Source organism: Sciurus carolinensis, chromosome 2 (genome assembly GCF_902686445.1).
Source record: "Sciurus carolinensis chromosome 2, mSciCar1.2, whole genome shotgun sequence".
Taxonomy (NCBI): domain Eukaryota; kingdom Metazoa; phylum Chordata; class Mammalia; order Rodentia; family Sciuridae; genus Sciurus; species Sciurus carolinensis.
The window spans coordinates 47529748-47545923 of record NC_062214.1 but is presented as its reverse complement, the minus strand read 5'-3'; the positions used below and the strand labels follow the sequence as shown (position 1 = coordinate 47545923).

Genomic DNA, 16176 nt, shown 5'->3' with positions numbered 1-16176 from the left:
TACCAGTCCAAGGAAGTGTTGCTGGAGCCAAGACCCAAAATAAAAAGGCCAGGAGGGAGAAATGGAGTGGAAAGGATATGACAGAGCCTAGGAGGCCACTTCACTGAATGGTTCACAATGAACCAGTGGTTCTCAAATCTGTGTGTTTGAGAACCAACACAGGGAATGTTGGTTACAACACACATGCCTGGGCCCAGGCCTCAGAATTTTTCATTAAAGAAGATCTGGATTGATGCCTAGGAATCTGCCTTTCTATAAAGTTCCAAGAAGATGAATGGTATATTATTCAACACCTGGGAATATGAAATAGAGAAGACATAAAGTTGATGCTGATATCTTGAACATTTCTTTGTCATACTCCTAGAGAGAATCACCAATCATCCAGTGGAAGTCAATGGAAGGAACCCACTCCTGTGAAGGAAGCTCTCAAAGACAATTGGGTTGACCAGTTGTCTCCTTTTCCAACACAGTCATTGTAGAGACTATGTGTAGGAAATCTCCCAAGCCTCTCTCCCCTAAGATTTCTTCATCCAGCAGATTCTGATGCAGAAGGTATGAGGTGAAACCAGAGATTCTGCATTTCTAACAAGCTTCCAGTGAGGTGGAATCTGCTGATCTAGGAACACATATTGAGGGGCAAGACTGTCTGGGATGTCTTGGTTTGTAGACCTCCTTCTCTTCCTCAATCTGCATGACAGCAGGGCTGTCCTCTTCCCAGTGGGAGTTGCCTCTCAGTTCACAAGAGGCAGAGATCATTGGCATTCTGGGGCAGGGTGTCCCCATCTTTGTGGTCTTTACTGATGCATTTGAATGAAATACTAAACTCTCTAGACAGATTCTGGACCAGAAATGGAAGCAGCAGCAAACACTTTCTGAGAAACAGAAAGTCAAATATTTTGTTTTCAATGATAACTTTTCCCAAATTCAGGGACTAATTAATTCTCAATGGCATACAATTTTTAGATCGCAAGATAAAATATTAAAATGTTCTTGAAACCACAGGACAGCAGTAGCAGAGTGTATACTGTGAGAAAACAGAGCATTATAAAGTGTCTTTGGCACATATCAAGTTCTGAGTTTACTAATTTTCAGCTGTTTGTGTTTATCTTACTTGTAGTAGAAACAGCTGGAATTTTAAATTTGTACCCTGGATGATGCTCCCAAAATTATCCTTTGCAGCTGCTGGCTCCATAGTTCCTTTGGTGGCCAGCTGGTCATCAAAAACAGAAAAGTGATTACCAATACCAAGGGGAACAACATCCTTGCCCATTGACTGTGACTTGCAGGTCATACATGTTCCAGGGTCCCTTTTCTCTGGAGTGACCTTTAAGGGAATTTGGAAAACTGCATCTTGCTTTGTGTCCCAAATTTCCTTCCAGGAGAATAAACCCCAAAGAGGAACATTTGCCAGTGCCTCTCTGGGATCTGGCTTCTGAATCACTCCCAGGCTGAGAAGTATTCCCAATGATTTGAATGTGGACTGAATATTTCCCCATCCTTCCTTCCACCTTGGAGTCCCCTTGGTGGGTGGGCTGACTCTGGATGGAAGTGAGTTGGGTCTGAAGCTTTCCCAATGGGGAACCACTCCCTTTCCTTTCCCACAGAGTGATATGGAGTCTTCGTCACCCCCAGGCTGTGGGTGGCAGTGGGATTTCTGAGTGATGGACTCAAATGTTGGCCACCACTGGCCCTACAATAAAGCCCCCTCCCTTACAGCTGTTGTCCATAATGGTTTTGCTCCTGAGGGCTCTTCGGACCAACGTGTCCCAGTCAGTGCAACCAGAGCTGTCAACCATGTTGCAAGCCTGTATGTAGCTGCAGAAGGTCTGAAGGTGCTGGTCTGCCATCCTTGGTCCTGATAGCCAGATGTTGATGAAAATACATAGTCTGCTGCATGAGCATTTGCTACTGCTAGCTCCATTCAAATTTATTCAATAATAATTTGGTTAGATAAAAGGAGTCTCAAATATTGATGGTTTCCATCAATAAGTTATGGGGAGATTTGTTACTTGGCACTGGACAATCAAATGCATTGAACTTTGTAGTACTGCCGCTTTTACACTACAAAAGAATTGAGTGATTACAACAGAGACAGAAGGACCTGCAAATCCTGTGATGTTGATTAGCAATTTATAGAAAAATATATACCAGCTCCTGCTCTAGGACATCCACAGAATTCCTCCAGATATCTGGATCCTAAGGGTTTCTATTACTGCCTTACCTTCCAGAACTCAAACCAAATAAAAAAACAAAACTGCAAGATGTAACAAGTGAATAGTAAATTGATAATAATATAGAAGTGAGTTGGGGCAGCTCTGTACTTCACGGCCTGTTTGAATCCATGGGATAAACATTTGCCCTCTTGTGAAATGTGTTTGGGGAAAGAGACACACTGAGCTCAGAGGATGCAAGGACCCAGAGCTTCCTAAGCTAACAGAAGCAGTTTCCCAGTGAAGCTTATCAAAACACTTAGAAAGCAGAAAGCTAGGAGTGAGGCAAAATAGTTTCTGTTCTATAGGAAACTGTGAACATTAGACTGTATATTACTAACAACATTACTTTGAACCCAGTAGTTTTCAATTGCCCAGAAGTAGTTTTATCTTCTTGAAAAGGGATTGTAATCTTTTACTTACTATGAATACATGTTTTTTGTAGAAAATATAAAAAATACAAAGGAAAATAGAAATTGTCTACTTTCTGAAAGGAGAAATTGCTTCAACCCAGAGATTTTATATATATATATATATAATATATATATATATTATATATATAATATAAGTTATATATATATTTTATATATATATATATAATATAAATTATATATATATATATGGGGGGGTTTCTAAATTAGGTGAATCTATCTCCATCACCTTTATCCATTTCCAATAAATACATCAAGAATAACTCATTCAGTATACTTATTGGGCTAACAAAGTTTTCAGCTTTCTAATTTTCAAAAAAATTAAAAGCAAGCACTAAATATGAACAGTTTTATGACAGATATTTTCATTGTTGAATTTCTTACATTTAATACACTTAAAGTATATGTCAAAATATATTTTTGTAAAATAACACTAAAATGTATAGTTCCCTTTTCTTATCCTCCTAGCTAGATAAATTAGTTCTTGACACACATGCTTCAGTTTTAAGTCTGCTGTCCCACATGCATTTGAGCCCTGAGTTTATCCAACAGGAAATGTTTGCCAAGAGTCAAAGCACATTTGATGTTTTTCAAATAACACTTTTTGGATTCTTGGCTTTCTTGTAAGGATTGTCTTAATGGACGGTGTTTCTGAATGTAAGAGCATTCCTTTCCAATGTGTATTTTAGTTTTAATTAAAACATAATCTGGTGTGAATAAGTGCTACGTAAAAAACAAAAAGAGAGTCTAACAGCATAAATGCATCAATAAAATGTCATCCTAGAGGCTTCTATCTGGCTAATAGAGTTAGATCTCTGTTTTTTTAATTTTGTGGTCCTTAGATCAGGGAAGTATTTGACATCACATATTTGCTTTTTTCTGACATTTTGATAACATTTCAATATGAATGGTTTCCTTTGTTTATTTCATTGTGTGTATTTATTTAAAATATTATTTCGAGAAGGAGGCCGCAGGCTTCACCCAACTGCTATAAGGTCCCTGGCACAGACCTGCTCACCTCTTGCTCACCACCTATTGACTGAGCAGAGATTGTCACATCCAGCCAGATGAATGCTTTAGGAAGGGATACTTCCTGGCAGACTGGTCTTTTGCTATTTTCCTCAGTGCTCCTCCCTTTTTAGAAAACATCTCCTGGGAGGAGGGGATGCATCAGGAAAACTGACTGAGAAGATCAAGGTAGTATTCCATGAATTTACCAGACTAAGTTTTCTGTAGTTCCAACATGGACCCCACTGGACGACAGACTCCAAGTGGGTCACTGGGCATCCATGAGCTTCCTTTGGCTTTTGCAGAAATCCACTGAGGTGGTCAATGTAAATTCTATTGAATAGTAAACAGTTTTTTGGCCTTCTTTCCTGCCTCATACCATAAACCCTTAGCAGCAGGAAAAAATCTCAAAGGTGCACTTGGTGGGCCTATTTCTATCATTCCAGTTCTAATGCATTCTTAAATGAAGGAAATGTTTCTTTCTTACTTAAAACAGATTTTTTGAGCTATAATCCACAGATTATACAATTCACCCATTTAAAAGATACAATTCAATGTTTTTTAGGATATTCACAGAGTTGTATGATCATTACCACAATCAACTTTATACCACTTTTATCATATCCCCCAAACCCCATATCTCACACATATATTAATATTAATAATATCCATATTAATAGCAGTCATGCCCCAATCCTCCCATAAAATCCCTAGGACAAGTAATATGCTGTCTCTTGTGATTTGTCTTTTCTGAACACTTCGTGGAAATCAAATCATATAATATGTGGCCTTTTGTGACTAGTTTCAGTTATCTAGCATAATGTTTTCTAGGTTTGTCCATGTTGTGCATGAATCGGTACTTCATATCTCTTATTACTGATAATATTCCATTGTAGGAACACACCACCTTTTATCCATGCATTCACCGTGGTTCTTTCTACTGTTTGACTATTAAGAATAACTGTAAATATAAACATTTGTGAAGAAGTTTATAGGTGGAACTATGTTTTCATTTCTCTTGGTTATATACCCTGGAGGAAAATCACTAGATCATGTGGTAACTGACTGACATCTTGAGGAACTGCCCATCTGCATTCCAAAGCAGTTGCACCACTATACATTCTCCCACACTATATGAGAGTTCTCATTTCTCAACATACTGGCCCACTCTTTGTATTACCTGTCCTTTTTTGTTATAGCCATTGTGGTGGGTGTGAAGTAGTACCTCTTAGTGGTTTTGATTTGCAGTCCTCTGATGGCTAATGATGATGATCATCTCTTCAAGTGTTTCTTTTTATATACCTTCTTAGAGAAATGTCATTTCAGATCTTTTACCCAAATTTTATTTGGGTTAGCTTTTTATTCTTAATTTTAATAGCTTTTTATATATTCCAGAGATAAATTCTTATCAGATATATGATTTGTAAATATTTTCTCCCATTCTCCTGTTGTGAGGTTCTCTTTGCTTTCTTTGAAGCACAAAATATCTTTTAGCCTCCTTAATGTTCAGTTTCTGTTTTCTTTTGTTGTTTGTGATTTTGGTGTCACAACGAAGAAATCATTTCTATCTTTATCCTGGTAACATCCTTTTCTATTTATTATAGCTTTAGAGTAAGTTTTAAAATCAAAAAGTATAAATCCTCTTATCCCCTGTCCCTTCCACCACCCTGGCCAAAGATTACTTTGAATTTTCAGAGTCTTCTGAACTTCCATGCAAATTTTAGAATCAACATGTACATTTACACAGAAAAAAACTCAGTTGAGATTTTAAAAGGGGTTGCATTGAATCTGTAGGTCAATGATGAAAAATTTGCCACATTAATTATATTATTTTCTGGTCCATTAACATAGGATTTCTTTACATTTTCTAAAATTTCTCTCAGTAATATTCTATAGTTTTCAGAATTTATGTTTTATACTTCTTTTGTTAAATTTATTTCCAGTATTTTATTCCATTTGAGACTATTATAAACGGAATTGTTTTCTTAATTCTCTTACATAGAATTACATAAAAATGCAATTGATTTTAATATATTGATCTAGTCCTACAACTGCTGAATTCATTTATTAGTTTCTTATAGTTCCTCCAGCACAATATTGAATAAAAGCGTCAAGAGCAGATATGCTTGTTTTGTTCATGATCTTATGGAAGAGAATTTCAGTGTTCTACATTAAGTGTGATATTAGCTATGATTGTTTTGTAGATGCAACATTTAAAAAATGTTTTATTGGTGCATACCAATTATACATAATAGTGGGATTTGTTGTTATGTATTCATACATGCACATAATATGATTTGGTCAATTTGCAACATATTTGCTTTCACAACCTCTGCTGTAAAAAGTTGTTTATCACAAAGTTTGTAAAAGAAAATATGTTGTGTTTGCAACATATTTTTTTTCTTGCAGAAGATTGACCAGAAAGAATTGTCCATTTTTACCTCATTTCTTGAAGAAATCTTGGGTAAAAACTAAAGTTTAGTAAAATATTTTCTTTGTTATGCAGACATGCTATTGTTTATTGAATAACACTTGCTCAACTGGCATGCTTTTTTCCAACCTTGGATTTATGTATTGCTGTGCAGTCACAGACACTTAATTTTTATTCCTGCATTTTAATATCATTTTGGCTTATAAATGTGGTGAAATGGGGTTAGCACAATGTCCTTGAACTCCTCTTGTTTCTGGATTCCTGGTCATGTCTTTTTTTTTTTTTTTTTTTTTTTTTTTAACAACGTTCACATGTATGCTTTCAATACAAATGACTGAAGTCTTTCACAGTCCAGGTAGTTAGTCTGGTCTCCAACATTAAACAGACCCCCTAACTAAAAAGTCAGGCTTCCTGGATGCTAGGAAAGACCACAGGAGCCTTTGATAAAGCTTTTCACTAGTAGTAATGACTATATTTGTAGCCATTGTATTCTAAGAAAGAGAACAGTCGTTGTTTTTATATCTTCTGTTTAGTTTTTTCAACCCTATACATTAGATATAATGTCTTGGGATTTTATTTTATTTATTTTATTTAAGAAAGAGCTAAATTAATAGGTATGTGGCAAAACTGGTTCTGAGATATATTCCACGTTGTAGTTTCTTTCATGAATCTCAGTACATTCTGGCCACGTGATCTTGGAAAGCATCTCGTTCTCTCTGATTTTCAACTCTCACATCTGGGAAATAGGGAATTGACAATGAATGCCTTTGAGGCAGACTGGGAGCCTGAGTCAGGACAAGCTTCCCCGGCTGTCGGGGTACCGCGGACCCCCAGCCCTTCGGCGTGGCCAAGATGGCGCCTGGCAAGGTGCCAAGGAAGTGCTGAGAACAAAACCAGGTACCTCCAGCAGACTAACTCTCTGCCAACAAGTGGCGTTATTTGAGGAAGTTAATGTGATTGGCCATGGGTCCTCGTGGACACTGCATGCTTGCTATATGCACACTATTATGCTCCATTACTGTCCATGCTTTCCCCTCGTGATCTATAAGCTGATTGGTTGTTGTATGTAATGTAAGGCGCTTGCAAGAGCGGCCCGCCGCCGCGGCCAGCCAGAAGCAGAAAATAAAGAACTTGCCCCATCCGGTATCGTGTCTCTCTGCGGGCAGGGAACGCGATACCCGAATATCTTCAATTTCTTCCCCTAAGTCTCCATTGGCCCTTGTTTATTTTTCTAATTGGTAAAAATATTTGACTGGACTAACAGATATCTAGTGAATCTCTTGTAGGGATCAGGAACTATGCTGGGTGCTGAAAACAATCAGTGCCTGAATTCAAATTCTAGGGAGCTATGTGCTTCTATGTGCTTCCTTTTTAGCTAAAGTTTTTTGAGAGTTTACTGTGGCTCAACTATTCTAAATGCTTTACATTTCTAACCCATTTAATCCTCATAATAATTGTTTGAATGGGGAACTATTATGATTCCCATCACATAGCTGAGGAATCTGACACACAAAGAGGCTGGGTTACTTGTTAAATCTTAAAAATAAAATATAAAACAAAATAAAATAAAACATTTGTAAATGGTGGTGCTGGGGCTGAAATCTAAGAAAGTTGATTCATAAGCTCACACTTTTAATTAACCCTGAGTCTCTGTTGCCCCTCATCCTTGACTTTGTAGGTTAACATGGGAAAATTACCCTCCACACAAAGAAACATCCACAAGAATTGTTCAAATAACTTTTGGACACTGTCAAATAACAGCCCAAAGCATGCTGTTAGGTGAATGGGAGATACAAGGATAAGAACTATTCCTCACCCCCAAGAAATTAGATTGTGAATGTAGCAAAGAGTGTGGTATGTACCTGATTTGTACCTGAGTACTTATGAAGTAAGGTAGGAGTGCCAAGTGGTGAAGAGAAGATAAAAAGTTCTACCTATGAAAGTTCACAGAGAGATCTGTTCTGGTTTGGTTCCCTTACTAATGGAACAGCTTGTCAACTGGGACTTGAAAGATGGTAAAGATGGGGGCAAAGACAAAAAATATTTTGGACAGAAAAAGAGACATGAATCATAGAATGAAGATGAGATAGGATGAGACATTTCTCTGACAATGAGCAGAAATTTCCCTTGCTGGGATTTTTTGGCATCTACGGAGACCAGTAGGTCATTGGTTAACAAAGTTGTGTGACGTGGTGGAGTGCAGGCTTTGGGATCAAATCCCAGTGCATTCCCTTGAGTGCAAATTCCCTCATTTGTGACAGAGTAGAGACACAATGATGAGCATCTTCAGCAAGGAGGAGAGAGCGGATAGAAGTTCAGGCTTCTCCCAGCTGGGGGTAGATACACTCAGGAAGTGTGAAGAAGATCACAGTGGTATTGATAGGGGGTGAAGAGTAGAAGAGAAAAGTAATAAGGAATAGAGTTGAGGGTTCAATTGTCTCAGCATAAATTGATAAGGCAGGAGCAGCAGTGAAAAAGAAAAGGATAAGATAGAAATTCTGATGATGTTGGAGAGAGAGGATGAAGGAGAACATGAAGTGAAAGACAAATGTATGGTTTCAAACTGGTTGGCTCAAATGTTGAGGCAGAGTAAGATTAGGCTGGGAACCCCTTGTAGGACATCCTCTCCCCCGTGTGCTGCAAGAGGAATTGGTGAGTGCACCAAAGACTGGGATGTGAAAGACAGATGATGACTCTGGGTAGAACCTTGGGAAGTGACCATGCTAGAGAGGGAGGCGGACCACAGAATAGCTCATCAGACAGGCAGGGCAAGAACACATGTGCTTTGAAAGTCAGGGAAGGAAAATGTTTTGAGAATAGTGAGGGGTTAAGAGTGCAAATGACACAGAGGCATCTGGGAGGATGAAGACTGAAAACAAGTTTTTGGAATCAATATGTAGGATATGATGCTATTCTTTAAGTAGACTGTTTTAGCAGTAACAGAGGACTTGGCTGGGGAGCACACAATGTGAGTAGTGAGGTCAGGAACCAGTTGAGGGGTAGGGCAATGGGTAAATCATCCACATAGAGACAAAAGGGATTGACCCACCCCTGAATGTAAGAGATACACATAGGAAGATGGGGGCCCAGCCTCTGCCTGGGGACCTTCAGTCTGAAAGGTGGTATAGAACTTACAGTATAGCCTGCAATGCAATAGTTGGGGAGGAAAAATGAAATTGTGGAGGGAAACCCTGGAAGGCAAAGGTGATGTATCTCAAAACCCTAAGGGATTGGAAAGCCAAATGGGTCTTGTTCCATCCATCTTCTGAAGGGTAGCCTAGAGACTGCCAGTACCCCCATGTTACAATTCTCTACTTCCATTAGGTTGTTGGTCTTATTTCTTTGTAATATGGACGCATCCATGCCTCCTCATATAGGGATGGTTCCTGTATGAGGTGTCATTGAGATCTTTGAGGACTCAGTTACTGGGGCTATTCACACACTTTCCATTTTCTTCTCTTTTTCATTTCAAGAATTAATAATGGGATCAAGGAGATTTAAAAGGATGCCAAATTGAAGATGGTGATGGTAAATCAGCAAAGGTTCCTCCAAGATTCAAACCAGTCAGGTGTGGAGTGAGACCTGATCCTTAAATGTCCCTCAGCTCCTTTTGGTGCTGACAGGCTCAGAAAGATCCCCACTCAGGAGGAATCTCCCTCTCAGAAGGGTATGATCCTGGTTTAGTGCTTTATTGTCACATTCTTGAATTTTTTAAATTTATTTTTTCTTTTTTTATTGTAAACACATGGGGTACAACTTGATTTTGAAATTCTTGATAAAAGCATAAAGGCTTCCACATTTATAATCTGCCCTGGGCTCTGCAGATTGTGTAGATGGTCCTGTCCCTCATGCACCCAAAGAATTCTCAATTTTGGAGACCTATCACAGTGACTCAGTTCCAGCCCATATCAGAATGCTCCCGCCTCCCACAGAAGACTACTCTTTATTCCAGGGTCCTTTTTCCCCTCTTCTCACAGGGCACCCCTCAGGGGAGGTGCAGCTGAGCTTCAGATCTCAGGAGTCAGGGGCACTCCTCTGGTTTCCCTACTGAAGAGCAGGGGCAGTTTTGACAGGACAGAACTCCCCTCAATGGGATATTAAAAGGTTCTGCAAGTTCCAGCTCTAATTTCTCATGTCCTGGCAATGAAGAGGGGAGGGAGGGACCTGTGTACCTGCTTCCTCCCTTTCTTTCTTTTTTGTGGTGTGCACTCCCGCCGATATCGCACTGTGGGTAAGTAGTCTTTCGCAACTGAAGATGCCACAGACTTTAAAGCCCGAGTTCTACTGGACGAGGTAATGAAGACCCACAAGTAAGCCATAGAATCCACACGGAGCCTCCCCCAGCGAAGTTTCTTACCCTAAGGGCGAGTAAGGGCGAGGCCTTCGCGCTCCTCATCCTCTTAACCGTTTTTTTTTTTTTAAGCTGGTCAACTGTGAGGCCCTCCAAGTTCTTTGAGTTTGTTCAGAGTTCAACAGCGCCGCCTTTTGGTGCTTGACTGGAAGTGACCACAGCGGAGAGTTGGCATAGGGTGTTTTTAAAAAAAGTTTGCCATTCTCTCTCCTCGGTTTTGGACCCACCCCTTCGCATTCTTCCTAAGTGAATAAGCGGATAAGGTCGAAAGTGACGAGTCCCATTCTCTCCTCCCAACTCTCCGTACCCTGCCCATCCACAGGCCTGTCCCTCTACGATGCCCTTTGCAGAACAAGTGGTATTTACATGCGCCTCATCAGTTGGGCTTTTTGAAATTGAAAGCTCCTAAAGAGACCCAAGTAGTATCTACTTGAAGCCCACAGCGCCTCCATTCGGGGGCTTCCTGCCAACTTCAGTGGAGGTGCGAGATGGACTTTTTTTCCTCTGTGAGGCCGGAGGAAAACAGACCAGACTAACGCGTTTCCCGACACGCCTGCCCCCTCGGGGCTCTTCGGGAATTGGCCTGCCACCACTTTTGAAGAGTGATAGGATTTTGGAGCCCTGACAGTGTTCTTGTGACTTTCCCACAGTACAAGATGGATCAGACCTTGGCAGAGTATACCCAGGGACTCGCGGGTCCCTGGCTAGTTGTGAACTAGGAGACGTGGGGCGTGGGGAGCGCTAGTGTTACATCAGTTCGCCCAATAGTAGCCCACAGTCACATCCACTGCCCTTTGGGACCAGGGACCCTGACCCAGGGGCTGGGTCCAGCTGTCCCTTCTAGCGATAGAATCTTTGTGGAAATCCATGCTCCCCACCCTTGGGCAAATGTCCTCTTCATGCCGGACACTACCCCCCAAGAGTTCTGCAGGTTTTAGGCACCATCCACACCCTTCCCTCTCCACCCCATTCGAAACCAGCTTTCCTTGGTCTCTTGTTCCCAGAACCCCCGCAATCCAAGATTTCCTTGAAATCGGTATTAATATTTGGGGAGTAGGGATTAGAAAAGAGGATCCGGATCAAGAGTTTAAAGAAGGGATGCACGGGTGGAGACCGGAGTGGTCCGGGCGGGACCTGTCTTGCTGACAGGAGTGCTGTTCTTCCGTGGCGCCTGCCCCTGTCGGCCCCGCCCGAGAACTTCCCTGCGCTGGCGACCGGGTTTACTCATCCCAGCGAGGTGATCCCAGGCGCGAGGGCGGGCGCAAGGCGTCCGGAGAACCCAGTAATCCGAGAATGCAACATCAGCCCTTCCCACCAGGCACTTCCTTCCTTTTCCCGAACGTCCAGGGAGGGAGGGCTGCGCATTTATAAACTCCGGTCCGGGCAGACCAGTATGTCAGAGGCTGCCTCGCCGGGGAAGCGCGCCGCAGTCAGAAGCGTCTGGGCTAGGACCAAAGCCAGTGGCTGAAGCCAGCGGCGCCCTGTGCCTTTCTGCCCCGGTCAGGTCCCAGTCCCGTCACAGAGCCTGCACTTTTTCTGGCGCCTGCACGCAGCACCCTTGGACAGCATGCTCGGCGTCTTTCTTCTGGGTATGTTGGCCCCGGCGGGCCTGGGGCTTCCCGCACCAGCAGAGCCGCAGCTCAGCAGCAGTCAGTGCGTCGAACACGAGTGCTTCGCGCTTTTCCCGGGTCCCGTGACCTTCCTCGCTGCCAACCAGGCCTGCAAGCGCCTGCGAGGACACCTGATGACGGTGCGCTCCTCGGTGGCTGCCGATGTCATCTCCTTGCTGCTGAGCGACGATGACAGCATCGGTCCACGTCTTTGGATCGGTCTGCAGCTCCCGCAGGGCTGCGGCGACCCGGAGCAACTTGGGCCCCTACGCGGCTTCCATTGGGTTACAGGTGACAATCGTACCAGCTACAGCAGGTGGGCGCTTGACCGCGATGGGGTGCCCCTCTGCGGCCCGCTGTGCGTCACTGTCTCGGCAATGGTAGCCTCAGCGCCTGGAGAACCGGTATGGGAGGAACAACAGTGCAACCAGGAGGCCGACGGCTTCCTCTGCGAGTTCCACTTCCCAGCCTCCTGCAGGCCCCTGGCGGTGGACCCCAGCGCCGCAGTTGCGGTTCACGTCCCAAGTACTTATAACACCCCGTTCGGGGCCCATGGCCGGGACTTTCAGGCACTGCCAGTGGGCACCTCCGCTGTAGTGGAGAACTTGGACTTGGAGTTGATGTGCACTGCGCCGCCTGCAGCTGCAGAGGCGCGCTGGAGTCGGGAGGCTCCCGGTGCCTGGGACTGCAACGTGGAGAACGGAGGCTGTGAGCACGCGTGCAACCGGAGCGCTGTGACGCCCAGCTGCCTCTGCCCAGGCGACGCCGCTCTGCAGGAAGACGGTCGCTCCTGCGCCCCACCTATGGTGCAATCCTGCAACGATCTCTGCGAACACTTCTGTGTCAACAACTCCGACGTGCCGGGTTCCTACATGTGTATGTGCGAGACTGGCTACCAACTGGCGGCCGACCAGCACCGGTGCGAGGATGTGGACGACTGTATGCTGGTTCCAAATCCGTGCCTGCAACGTTGTGTCAACACGAAGGGCGGTTTTGAGTGCCACTGCTATCCTGGCTATGAACTGGTAGATGGCGAATGCGTGGAGCTCGTTGATCCGTGTTTCGGTGCTAACTGCGAGTACCAATGTCAGCCGGTGAGCCCAACAGAGTACCGTTGCATCTGCGCTGAGGGCTTTGCACCCAGTCCCCAAGACTCGCACAGGTGCCTGATGTTCTGCAATGAGACTGCATGCCCCGCAGACTGTGACCCCAACAGTCCAGACACCTGCCGGTGTCCGGAAGGCTACATCCTGGACGAGGGTTTCATGTGCATGGACATAGACGAGTGCGACAACGAATACTGTTCTCATGAGTGCCGCAACCTCCCTGGCTCCTATGAATGCATCTGTGGGCCCGACTCCGCTCTTGCGGGTCAGGTTGGCACAGACTGTGACCCTATCAAGGTGTCCACCAGCGACGACGACGAAGGTGGCTCTGGAGAGCTCCCAGTCAGTCCGACGCCAGTCTCCACCTCAAGTTCTCCTACCGCGGGGCCTGTGCATTCAGGCGTGCTCATTGGCATCTCCATCGCGAGCCTGTCGCTGGTGGTGGCACTTTTGGCACTCCTATGCCACCAGCGCAAAAAGCAGGGCAATGCGCGACCGGAGCTGGAGTACAAGTGCGGGTCACCAGCCAAGGAGGTGGTGCTGCAGCAGGTGAGAACTGATCGGACGCTGCAGAAACTCTGAGGGCCCTCCCTCCAGGGACCTGGGTGTTGTCATGGCCTTTCCCTCCTTCCTGTGCCTCTCTCGTTGGCTACTCAAAAGCACCCTAGCTTGCTTGACACCTGGAGAAGACCCTTCTCCATCCTCCCATACTGTATGTAGTTGGGCAGGAAAGGATTGGAAGGAGGGGAGCCCCAATCTCTTCCAAGAACACCACTGAACAACTGGGCAGAGATGCAAATTTAAACGAAGACACAGACTGCAAAGTGTCCCAGGCCCTCGCCACAGGGACAGGAAGGGTGAGCCTTACTGGTCTATAGCTTTGGGGCCTGACTTGTGAGCTAGTGATGATGACCAGCATATTTATTATTATTTTTAAGTATTTAGTTTTTTTCATTCCTTTGCTTTTTTCCCTACCTGCATCTCTCCAATATGAACTTTATGTGTGTGTGACTCTCTATTACCTCCTCTCTCTCCTCCCACCTCTCCTTTTTCTCTCTCTTCCTCACTACCTCTCTCTTGGCCCTACTTCTTTGCTGTTAGCTGTCCATCTAGGCAGACATCCTACAGGAAACAGAAACAAAAACACTAAAACCCAAACAATAGAATATTTTCTTTTTCACCAGCTTTGATAATTTATCCCCAAATTTTAAGCTTCCAGAGCTCAATAATTTTAGCACATGTTAAAAATTGAGAGGCAATAGTTACATTAATGTCACTGGACTGTTATAGAAACTCAACCCAAGGAATTTTTATCTTCAGTTTTTAAAAAGTGACCCTGGGTTTCATTGTTGTTGATTTGACTTGGACTGAAAAACAGAAATTGTTGTTAAGTTTTTATGTAGTTTCCATCATAATTGTTGTTGTTGATATTATTATTATTTTAATTTTTGACAGTGTCAAAAATATTCAGATGCTTGCCCTAAATTGAGAGAAATACCTCCCAGGGGACAGTTTAAGAAATCTTTGAGCTGCATGCTTCTTGTTAATTTGACTCTCAATTGCTCTTGTCACTTGTAGTTCAAAATAAAAGCTGCCCTACTGGTTTTGAGGGGAATTGGGAACTTGGAAATGGAGATGGAGGGATGCCCTTTTAGTCAAATTTATGTTTCTGTGACCAAAATATCTAACAAGAACAACTTAGAAGAAGGAAAGTTTATTTGGGGCTCTGTATTCAGAGGTTTCAGTTCATAGATGGTTGACTTCATTGCCCTGGGCTCAAGGTGAGGCAGAACATCATGGTGGGGGAGTCCAGTTCAGCTCCTGGAGGGGTCAGAAAGCAGAGAGAGAAAAAGAAGGGGCCACAGGGAAGATACACCCTTCCAGGGTATGCCCCCAGTTACCCACCTCCTTCAACTAGGACTCCTCTGCCTCCAGTTACCACTCAGTCCTTTCAAATTAGTATGGACTGATTAGGTTACAGCTCTCAATCCAATTATTTTACCTCTGAACACTCCTGCACTGGGGGAGACACTTCATATCCAACCATAACAATGCTCAATTAGGACCTCACCTTAATGAGGCACTTGGGGAATGTCTCCCTCCTTGCCCTGGCCATTGGATCTGGTTCTGGGATAAGAATTGGGCCTCCCATGGGAACTCTTTAGATATGCAGAGTCCTAGGCTCTAGCCTACTTAGTTCATGAAAAACTGCATTTAAATAATACCTGCAAGGGGGTTATCTGCTCAGTCATTTGAAGACAATAGTTCTAGACTGTTTCCAACTATTTGGAGAACATTAAATATGGGTCAGTAATAAGTAGCAGGCCACATCAGGCCCTTTATTTTCAAGAAACTGAGGAATTTTCATTGTATAGCTTTGCTTTCTGGTAGAAAAGACTAGGTACACACCTCTAGACATTACCACACAGGGTCAAGAAGGTTTGGTTCAACTAAGCCAAAAATGGAATCATGCTTCAATGGATGGGGGAAAAATGTATCATATGTGTAAGTGTATCATATGTAAGGCAAAGGTTTTTCTCTACTGTTTTGTGAACTCAACACATTTGTACATAGTTATTTATTTATTGGAGTTAAACTAGAACACAGGCAAAACCCTTGCTTATGACTATACTTGTACAAAATAAACAAATTAAACAAATTACAATGTACTTTTGGGTTATGTATCTCTTCACTTTTCCTCTCCCATCTCTTAGTTTTATGTCATTAAATGGGGCTCACAAACAATGCAAATGCCATGAGATGCATTAAATACTGGTCTACACCCTACCACCCATGCTGCTTGACCATAGCACCATCTTTGACTTTCAAATATCTTTCCAGAGGAGGTTATTTTCAAGGTAAGAGTTCATGTTACCTTATTTATTTTGTCTTTCTGTAACTTCATATAAAGTTACTTATGTAAATGTGTTTTCAAATACATTATAGGATCATATGTTGAGATGAATTAAAGGGACAATCTTTCCTTTGGCATCTCCAGAATCCCAGGGATATGTCCTTCCTCATATGGT

General features: G+C 43.3%; 1 protein-coding gene across 1 annotated transcript; it reads left to right on the top strand.

Moving 5' to 3' along the window:
* The first annotated feature begins 11692 nt into the window (after positions 1-11692).
* Thbd (thrombomodulin) lies at positions 11693-15807 on the top strand. Its single transcript, XM_047541519.1, has one exon. It carries the CDS (start codon positions 11999-12001, stop codon positions 13727-13729), a length of 1731 nt encoding a protein of 576 aa, XP_047397475.1. The 5' UTR covers positions 11693-11998; the 3' UTR covers positions 13730-15807.
* Positions 15808-16176: the final 369 nt, after the last annotated feature.

Bases quoted from the DNA above. Each gene is read 5' to 3' on its own strand.
- Thbd (XM_047541519.1), top strand. From the start codon at position 11,999: ATGCTCGGCGTCTTTCTTCTGGGTATGTTGGCCCCGGCGGGCCTGGGG.